The sequence below is a fragment of the Ascidiella aspersa genome, chromosome 8 (assembly GCF_963924565.1).
Source record: "Ascidiella aspersa chromosome 8, kaAscAspe10.2, whole genome shotgun sequence".
Classification (NCBI taxonomy): domain Eukaryota; kingdom Metazoa; phylum Chordata; class Ascidiacea; order Phlebobranchia; family Ascidiidae; genus Ascidiella; species Ascidiella aspersa.
The window spans coordinates 5,158,470-5,169,439 of NC_139454.1; the positions used below are offsets into that span (position 1 = coordinate 5,158,470).

Genomic DNA, 10,970 nt, shown 5'->3' on the forward strand with positions numbered 1-10,970 from the left:
GGGAACCGCTGTGTTAAAGCGTTAGTATTTATCCCAATTGTTTATATGTATATTACGTTCCTAAAGCTTTCATGACTTTTACTATTCGGATTTCAATATCTAAGCAATCAACAAGGATATACAGATTATAATTTGTGTTGTACAAAACGCAACATGTTAAAGACGCTTATATAAAGGTGATTGTTCAATAAAATCGCATCTGAGTTTTTGAGTGAAGTTTTGCATTCAAAACAACACAGAAATTGACATTACGAAAAAAAAGAAGAAAAAGTAAACGAGATTTCTAAACTTATTTCCGCTTTTTGGTAAAACTCTATTTTGTAGCTTTTTTGAAAAGACCGAAAAAAATAAATTTAAAATTTTACACAAAATTAAAATACATTTAGTGTTACAAAAAAAAGAAAACATTTGAAATTTGATTGCGTGTTATTTGTATACATTTTAACAGACATTTTCAACGTTCAAAAAATACTACTTACTTCTGTATGAGCTTTGATAATCTTATTACTTCTTACCATTATGCTATATCAATTTTGTGCTTCAAAGTTTCAAAAGCTTGGTTTATAGACTTTATAAATCTATTGATTTCGGTCCAAAAAATGTGGAAGGTAAATGGAGTTTAAATGCAGTCAGTGAAAAACCGTTTTTTTTTTAATTGAACTGTTTTCTTTGAAAATTTGATTACTTCTTAATTATACACTTATATTTCAAGTAGGCCTCCATGGACCCCCTAAAACCAGTTCACATACCCCCAAAAGGTAAATGGACTCCAGTTTGAGAACCCCTGGATTAGAACAAGATGATTCCAACACGTAGCAATTTTATTAACAGGTTATACAAAGAATAAACACACGCAATGAAGTGATTAGGGCCTATATGATTTGCACTTAAAAAAAATACAATTGAAGGGATAACTACTGTAAGACAGTAACTATTCAAGAAAAAAGGCTAATTTTTTTTTTTTAAAGTATTAGAAAATCATCATCCCAAGGGACATACTCGCTTCAAAATGCGTTAAAATTTTTGGTGTTAGGTAGGAGGGTTCCCTCTGGTTGAAAGGGGCGAGTTCTTCCCTCGGCCATAAGGGCCTCAATATCGCTGACGTCACGTGGGACGCATGTCAGCATTTCCATGCCTTCTTCGGTCACCGCCACGTTATCCTCGATCCGAACCTGACAACAGTAGTTGAACATTAGAATCAAGAAAACATGTTTGTTCAGGGGGTGGATTTCGTCAGATAAGAATGGGATGCCAATTATTTTTGACAAAGCATTTAAAAAAAATAACGTTTTACTAAAGTTAGACCAGGGGTTCTTAAACTTTTTTTTACCGCGGACCCCTAAAATTTTTTTTGGCCTCGCGTGGACCACAATACGCAAATATTTTTCAAAATGACGTCATGAATTTACGTCACAATACAAATAAACTTCATAAGTCGCTGATTTCGGTCCAAAAATGTGAAAGGGTAATGGAGTTTAATGCATTCAGTGCAATACCGTTTAATTTTTAATTAAACTGTTGTGTTTGATAAATTGATTACTTCTTAAATATACACTAATATTTCAATTAGGCCTTCATGGACCCCCTAAAACTAGGTGACGGACCCCTAAGGGGTCCATGGACCCCAGTTTCCTGCGTTAGACTGAACCTATCGACGACGATAATTCAATGGCATAAAAGCGTCGAAGATTTTACTGAAAGTCAGGCATATGATTCGTCATTTATTGCAACCAAGACCTACAGGTTTCAGAAAATCTACAGTAAAATCTGGGCTCCGCCATTTAATTGAGTCGCGCAAAAGCTTTACTCACTGTACTAGTAGAGGCACAACACACCAATGCCTGGGTAAGCTATCAGAAGGGACTTACCCCTCCGAAATTTTGAAACCGACGAATTTGTTCCGCGTCAAGAAAACGGGACAACTCCGGGTTGTTGAATGCGGCCTCGAATTCCTGTTAAAAATAACGCAAAAGTCAGAAAAGTAGAAGGTCAATTAGACCGCAATCCAACCACTAAAGAAATGTTTTTGTTTTGTTTCTATATTTGCAACAACAAAAAAAAAACAATCAACAAACATAAAAATGTAAATCTTTTATGTAATTGCAAAAGTTTGTCTGTGCTCTGTGTTTTTTTGTTAGTCTAATCGTTAAATATATGATACATACTGATAACAAAAGTTTTTTTTTGATGCCAAAATGCGATACATTAGTACAGTGTTTCTTGAATAATTTTTTTGCAGGGGTGAACCAACCAAAAGGGTTGAATAAGGGTGAACCGACAGAAATGGAAGATAGCTTGCGAGCAGGGCAGATATTCCGGGTGTTCACCCTTACTGTGCTTTGTGCTTTTGTAGCTTTATATCTCTGGACTCGAGAAATTGAACATTTGTAATTGTATAACTTAGCTTGAGTTAATCTCAACAAAAGTCGAAAAAAAAACCCAAGTCATTTCGTACTGTTAATATAGACGAGATAGTTTTATTATATAATGAGACAAGTGTGAATGAAATCAGGAGATAGATGCTAGGGGTGAACAAAACTAAAAAAGTTTAAGAAGCACTGCACTAGTATATCCGCATTTTAATTTCTCTGTATCCTTAAGTCCAAACTTACTGGCCAGTTGAAGTAGATGCCGGGTTCTATGGTGATTACCATTCCGGCCTGCATGCGACGAGTTGTGCGCAAACGCCGCAATCCAGGCTCACTTCTACGTTCCGGCCCTCCCTTTTTTGTATACGAAAATTTAATATATTATATATCAACTGACGGTCACTCACGTTGGGATCAATAAGCCGGTAACTTGGTCGTTTAAACCAGGGCTGCGGAGTCGGAGTCGGACTCGGGACTCGACGGAGTCGGTTTGTTTTGCGGGACTCGAGTAAGACCGCGTAAAACTACCCGAGTCCCGAGTCCGACGTGTGCATGCGCAGTATCACATTTTAAAACAGTTAACGCGGCAAAATGTTAAGTTGTAAAAGTGTAATAGCAAATGTGAAATATTTGTAAACCATGTAATGCGGGTGGATCAATTATGACACCAATATGAATGGATTGCAAAAAATCCACCCTAATTTATAGTTGTGTAAATGGGTAAAATACAGGCTGTAGAGTCACAGCTGGACTCGGGACTCGACAAAATCTTACATTTGGCCGGAGTCGGACTCGGGTGTATTTTTTTGGCCGCAGTCGGACTAGGGAGTCGGACTCTTTTTTTTTTAACCGACTCCGCAGCCATGGTTTAAACCCTAGGAAATTTTAACTACATATAGAATTTAAGATTTGACAAATATTTCCAACTTAAAAAATAAAATTACCTATTAAAATACGACTGCAAGTTATAATTTTAAAAGTTACGTGTTTGTCTGCAATCAGAATAGAACACTCTGTCTTTAGCGTTAAAATGCTTTATCTAAGATCCATCTAAAAGCCCAAAAAAGTATGTCTAACTAAGTTAATACTAATTCGAGCACGTACTTACCTCAGGGTATCCCCCTACGTCGAGCACATCGAGTCCCATAAAGTGTCCCACGCCGAGAGGCATGAAAAGTGCCCCCAAGCGCGCTTCCATCATGTCGTTAATCTCACCATGAATAATACCGATCTCTTTAAGCTCTTCGAGCTCAACCCGTTCCGCCAACAAGTGCATATCCACCCATGACACGCCTGCGGAAGGAATGGTGTCCGATAATGTAACACTATTATTTGTGGTAAACCGATCGTTATAACTACGATGTTAAAAATACCTTGTGGGATATAGTTTAACACAGGGATGTCCAACCTTTCAGCAGAATGGGCCGCATTGCCACTTTAAAAATGTCGATGGGCCGCAAAACCTGTCAAATTAAAGGGGTGACGTCATAAATTACGCCATATCGTGACGTCATAAAACATCTTAATTTACGAACACCCGCTCTTCAAGAGTTCACTCGCGCGCAAATATGCAAGTTAATCTTGGCCTTATATGCAGGTAGCCTAAATCTGGGCCCCATTTGTTTTGGCGAAGCGGGAAAAATTAAGTTTACGTGCCGTATCATGCCATGGTACGCACCTTTGGGCGGACAAATTTCCTTAAAATGGTCCGCAAAAATACACACTTAGAAAAACACACGTCTTGCTTAACAATGATGTGTGCACAAGCGTTTGATGGATGTTGAAAATAAGAGACTCGATTCTAGTTTCAGAAAAAATATAAGTTCAGGCCTACATCAAATATTGCGCTTTCTACACGTTTTGATGATATTCGAAACAATTGTTTAAAAAAAAGGCTACTGAAAGTGTGAATAAGTGGTGGGAAGCACGTAAACATCAATGCGGCCCGCGGGCCACGGGCTGGACATCCCTGGTTTATCACAAACGTTCACATATTTACTGCTAAATGATACAATTAACGCAGCGTCAGGCAGACTTGGACAACCAGATTTATTTTAGCTTTTTAAAATTAGATTAGAATTAAAATTAGAGCATTTTAGTTTTTTTAAATTAGATTAGAATTAGATTGTTTTAAGTTTTTTTCAAATTAGATTAGAACTAGAATTACCAAATTCCTAAAAAAACAAATTTGAACTAGAATCACATTTAATTATTTACAACCAATTTAATTTAATCGCAAAGTATTCTTATGAGAATGTGAATGCTAAATATGTGTGTGGTAATTTCTAAGCCTTTTTATGCTTTTTGGCTGTAAAAATTACATACAAGTCGTTCCAACCGAAGAGTTTTTTTTACTTAAATTCTGTATTTTAACTAAGTCACTAGAAACGCCGTTGGACAAAGTAGCATTTTTGGAAAAATCCGAATTAGATTAGAACTAGAGTTAGAGCACACAGGCAATTTATAAATTAGATCAGAATTAGAATTAGCCGCATTTTGCTCTAATTCAATGAATTAAAAACTAGAATTATCTAGTTGTCCAAGTCTGGCGTCAGGATGAAACACACCCGGCTTAAGCGCCTTCTGCACTGCTCTACTTGCTTTGAGAACCGCGTTGTAAATCGCCCTCTGGTCGTCCGTAAACTTTCCGTTGACCGGGTACGAACACGTGATGTCGCTGACGTAGCAACAGTATTCGCCGCACATGTCGAACAAACTGATGAATATTGCAAATGACAAATTTGTTGCCAATTATCACTTCTTGGGGGCGAGTTTAAGATATAGAAGACATTGATGTTAAAATTCGTTTGTATTAAGCCTGTCTTTGCTTTAACTTTTGGTGTTATTACTACGTACAAACATTGTCAGCAACCGATGAAGCAACATTTGGGTCGGAATCAATCTAACTTCTTCGGTTATACTAGAAAAAAATGGGCTAGGGTTGAAATTATTAGGGTAGTTAGTGTGGTACATAGGGGTAGGGTTTGGGGTTAGGTAAAATGTTTTATAGGCCCGATTCTGGCCATTAATGTCTTATTCCAACTGGGAGTTATTCTGATTTAAACGGTACTACGACTATTAGATAATATTACAAATGATAATTTGTTGCCAATTATCACTAAGCAAAAAAAAAAAAAAAAAAAAGCAAAGCAAGACACAGAAAACCAGTTGTAGTGTGATCTACTAAGAAGCTATGTGTTTACTACAGTATAAATTACTGAACAGTGCAATGGGTGAAACTTGAGTTTTCTTCGTAATATCTTAGATGTGGGACTTTAATTCGAATTTATTTGCATTTGCGCAGCTAAGATAGCGAAAAAGTAGAGCTTAGACAAGCAACTCAGATTAAACTTTAAACGTTCAAACGGAATTGAAACAATTTGTGTCCCATACCCTTGATGACCTAATTACCGTGTATTGCCGTCACCTTTTTGTTTTTTTTACATATTTATGTATCAGGGTTTGTAGATTATTGGCCTTTATTTTTTTAAGTAGATTATTATTGACTTTTACTTTAGTGATTGCTCCCACAGCCACGTTTCCAAACACGGGAGAAATGCACTTTACAAAATATTAAATTGAATGCACATGTACAATGTACATCAGTTTTTAGAACATGTTAATTGGGGACCCCAAAGCGGGAAAGTAATTGAATCCCAAGACTGTAAAACCGCTTAACCGGAAGATACAGGCAAGATTTTGTCGGCCAACAGTTTGTTACGCTTCAAAAACGATGAAAAGTTTAAACCTTGTAGAATGAACAGGGGTTCTTAAACTTTTTTTACCCCCAACCCCAAAATTTTTTTTTGGAGCTCGCGCGGACCACGCTAGGCCGAAAAATTAAAAAAATGACGTCCTACATTTACGTCACAATACAAATAGACTTAAATATGCTGATTTCGGTCCAAAAATGTGAAAGTGAAATGGAGTCTTATTACAGTCAGTGTAAAAACGTTTTATTTTTAATTAAATTGTTCTCTTTGATAAATTGATTTACTTCTAAAATATACACTAATATTTCAATTAGGCGTTGATGCACACCCTAAAACTAGTTCACGGACCCCCAAGGGGTCCATGGACCCCAGTTTAAGAACCCCTGAACTAAAGGGAAAACGTACCACATGTCGCCGTCCAATGTCTGTCGATCGTTTGGCGCTCCAGCGTGTCCGTAATGTAGAATTGCTCCACGGGGGCCAGTGGCAGCCATGGATGTGTAGGCGACATGTCTACATCCACCGTGAGTGTACACGTGATGCTTGAACAAGCTTAAGATACAGTCGCCAAAGTTAAATTTGGTCTCGACCGGATGCAGCTGAGCTCAAAGGGAAGTGCGTTCAAATCTCGTTAAAAAGTTATCGGACATAAACGTGACTGTTTTGACAAAGTCACAGTGGTATTATTGGATATAAACGTTCATTTTTGCGTGAGACATAAACTGGCCATAATATATTTGTCATCCGGAAAAGCCATTAAGTTATTTTTTAACGAGTGTTTCCAAAAGCGGGCTGGTGTTTTTTGGCGAAAACTTACACTAACAAATTATTTCTTGGACATGCTTTGCGGCAAATTTCGTCGAAAGGGTAAATCTCGATTACAACAATTGCACGTGTATGATCACGGGTTAAACTTTAACTGTAGGCTGGTACAAACGGCAGTGCAATGACCAGATTCCGAAGTCGAAGCCGACACAAATATTTACCAAGTGACTTGTGAAGGCAAACGGTGAAAAGTGTTTGTCGACGATCGCTGCTTAGCGCTTTCTGCAGCGCTGCTTTATGTGTTCGCCTTTCTGTCGTTTTATACGCACAACACTAATCGCGTTTAGTTGAACGAATAACCGATATGTTTTGGCAATATTTGACCGTTGTTCATAGAACACTCTGTACAAGAAGTTTAGCAGCATTGCAAAACAAAACGCGTCTTAATTTAAAACAAGTGATATGTGTGTGTGACGACGCCCTAACGTATCGCTACTATCAAATGACTTCTACGGGCGGCAACAGACCCAGCACCTCTCTGCCTGGTATTCCATCCACCCCGGCCTTATTCGTCTCATAAGCTCCTTGTGAGCCTCGCTGCTGACACGATTAACATAGCGGAGGACCTGAAGCTCTTGCTCGCTCTTTATAACTCGACACTCGCAGATGATCGGGTGCAGAATAGTGTTGTCCACCTTAAATCTAAATGTTGGGTGTTTTGTCGTTAAAATAAGACGAAAAAATGATTAAAATGATTTGACGGAAAAAAAAACGCAATGTTACATCCAGAAATATAAAATCGCATTGATGCGTCACACACGTTACTTTGTGCAAGTTACTTTAAGGTAGAGCTAGTGTTCTAAAAATTCATGGTAGCTTTTTGTAGTTATTTGTGTAAATACATTTGAATTCTAAATCGAAAGAAAATCATACTTTTTGAACAGTTATTTTTTGTTGCTTGGCAAAATTAATACACTATGTTCTGCTCGCCTTTAATGAATTTATTAAACCTAAAAAATAATGGGGTAGGGTTTCCTGTAAACCAGGGGTACTGGCTCCCCAGCCTTGGGGTCGCAAAAGGTTGTTTGGGGCTCTCCGTGCATCGGTTGTTCAACATTAAACTGATAAGAAAAAAAACTATAATGACCAAGAAAACTTAGCAGTAGAAAGAGCATAAGAATCCGCAAGTCCAACAGTTATGTCAATGCCTTATAGTATTTACTTTAGTAAAACAACACTTAATAAAGCTCTTTGTATTAGTTTTACACACAACAAAATTATCTGTAACTCATCATTAAGAAGCAAATTAACTCTATTGTAAAACTCAAGGTACTTTATAGGTTAAGGTGAACTCAGTTTTATATTGTTTTTCATAGGCGCACAATACCCATTTCTTTATTGGGAATAAAGTGTTAGTGTTGCAGTTTAATTATCTGTTACTTTAGTTGGTTGTGCATGCCAAAAAAATGTGGGAGTGTTGCGCAAATAAAAAAAATGGGACCGTAAGACCAAAAAGTTGGGAATGACTGCTGTAAACATTTAAAAAAACTTGCAGCATTTTAAGTTGGGTTAGCACAAACAACTACATAACAATAGATACACAGAAAATTTACTAACTCGTTAATTCCATCAAATGCTGCTTCTTTGGTAATGTTTACTCCTCTCTGCACAAAACATGATCACAACTCACAAATTACATCACTTTATTTAAGTTTGAAAAGTTAAATAACATTTTTTTTGCTTTTTATATACTGGCCTAGAGATAAAAATCAATTTCAAAATATAAGAATAAACAATTTTATGTCACTCTTACCAAAGTTAAAAGAGTAGCGGCATTTGCTTCTTGCAATGCTTTTGGAATCTTTAAAAATAGCATTAATCCTTGGTATATTAAAAAATAATAATGTATTTATGTAAAGATATACATATATTCTTACAGAATTATTTTAAATTATGTATTTCCGAACACAACTAAAAAGACGTCAAGATAACTAAAAGACACATTTTAACAAAAATAAATTTGCTTGAAACTTCCCGTCAAAACATTTGTTGCTCGCTTAGAGCAGAAAGGCACCATTTTTTAACAAAGTAGTTGAACTACTTACTTCATTAACAAACTTAACATCTTCTACGGCATATTTTGCCTGGAAGTGACTCGGTGGGAAAATATCTCCCATCCACACCCTATAGGATTCTGGATGTTTTGGAATGAATAGGGTGGCCTTTCCTGTTTTTACATCAATAAAGCCATAGCAGTCTGCCTCACTAACTCCAAAACACCACTGGAAAAATGATTCCTGGAATAAAAGATGAACACAACATTATTGAATGTAACGCTTTAACAAACAGGATGATATAAATAGAAAATTTTTGTAACTAAAACTGTCAAAAGATAAACAATACACATAGTTTTAGCAGCTGCATTGCTAAAACATTGCATCGTCCACCTGGCGAAAAACCAGATCTCTATCAGTCGAGTCTTGCTGTAACTGACGTCCTCCTTGTAGAAAAACAACGGCATTCTCAGGAAGGTTTTCAGCTTTTTTCAGTTTCTCACATAACCTTTGACGATTGTTAGCAAACAAGCTCATGGGCACAGGATAGGTGTGATCCCCCAGGCAAAATGCAGGTCTATATTATTAGTTAGTCATATTTTAGTTAAGTTATGTGATCATACTTTACCGAGACCCAAAAATGTACCTTTTTTAATTACTTAAATTAAAATAAATAGTAAATATAGAACAAGATTTATAACAAATTTTTAAGTGACATAATTACCACAAAGGTTGAACCTTTGTTATATTTTGCTATTTATTTTAATAAAATATATTTTTTTTTATTTACTTTTTTAGGTTTAAGCCGTTTTTAATTCAAATGTAGTGACCTTTGATTCACTTTTTGACAGTGTAAAAGCAGGTTGAACAGCAAATTGAAAAAACATAATAATTTTATTGTGTCACCTTACTATAGGTCTTACAAGTAAATTTACCAAAAGCTTCTTTAGACTAAACAATTCATAAAAAAAATGCAATACTTTGTTGAAACTGTCAAAATAGTTGTATGTTGCCTATTGCAAATAACTTAAACTTATACTTTCAAAAATAGTTAAGGAAAATTGCAACACTTTCGCAAGTTTAAATATGTAATGATTAGGGCGAATATTTTTTGACCAGAAAAATAGAAAATTTTGAACTGAAAATAATTTATTTTGACAAAATTTTGACTTGTTAGAAATACATTGATTTAAACAACCTAGGCGTCGTTAATCACGCGTTTTTTATACTGTATATTGCTTTAATAAAGATATAATACGGCGGTTAAAATGACTTTGACTTATATCAAAACTAATTTTTTTTTTGATAAAATGAAAGATAAATTTTAAAATAACCGAACGACCAATTTAAAAAAGCTGAGTTATTTTTTAATTTTGTAAGCGATTTATGTGCATTTTTATTCGAATTTGACTTGCAAAAATATTGACAAATTTTGACCTAACGTCTAAATTTTGACATAATTTTGACTTTTTTTGACAAGTCAAAAAATATTCGCCCTAGTAATGATTTAAAAAGTTTTTTTAGTGATGCCAATGTTGCCATTGTAACTAAGATCAGTTTTTTGACTTAAGTCCACTAAAGTCACTCTTTTTAAATAACTTGAACTTAAGTCATTGAGTTAAAGGTTGAAAACAGGTTTTCCAAATAACATTTTATTATAAAAATGTTTTTCTCAATTTTTGAGTTTACTAATTTTAATGATTTATGACTTGGGCTTAAGTTATTTATAAATGACTTGTTTCAACAATTATTATGGATGCAAATTAATATATGCTTAAATATATTTAATTATTGAAAAAAAAAACTCTAGTTAAAATAAACAACAAAACTTACGTTGCTCTTTCATGGCTCATTTCGAATATTATGTATCTTATAATATTGTACCTATAAGTAAAAAAACAGTTTGCTTGTTATAACAAGGGATTGATTATAATTTAATTAGGCATAAACAACTCAAACTATTAAACTTACTTGAACAGGTAAATTGTCGGTTTTTATGCTTCATAAACAAACTAGGTTTGCATTTACAAGATCTAAAAACAATGGATATCAAAGATAGCATTTTGTCA

The 10,970-nt window shown here is 35.2% G+C and overlaps 1 protein-coding gene across 1 annotated transcript; it reads right to left on the reverse strand.

The window, feature by feature from the left end:
- Window positions 1-1,004: 1,004 nt before the first annotated feature.
- LOC146135306 (xaa-Pro dipeptidase-like) lies at window positions 1,005-10,754 on the reverse strand. Its single transcript, XM_083395743.1, has 12 exons — window positions 10,735-10,754; window positions 9,295-9,478; window positions 8,953-9,144; window positions 8,661-8,708; window positions 8,465-8,511; window positions 7,382-7,549; window positions 6,488-6,634; window positions 4,937-5,085; window positions 3,478-3,662; window positions 2,613-2,723; window positions 1,869-1,952; window positions 1,005-1,172 (listed from the first exon to the last, which is right to left on the reverse strand). The coding sequence occupies exons 1-12, from the start codon at window positions 10,752-10,754 to the stop codon at window positions 1,005-1,007; spliced, it is 1,503 nt and encodes a 500-aa protein (XP_083251869.1).
- Window positions 10,755-10,970: the final 216 nt, after the last annotated feature.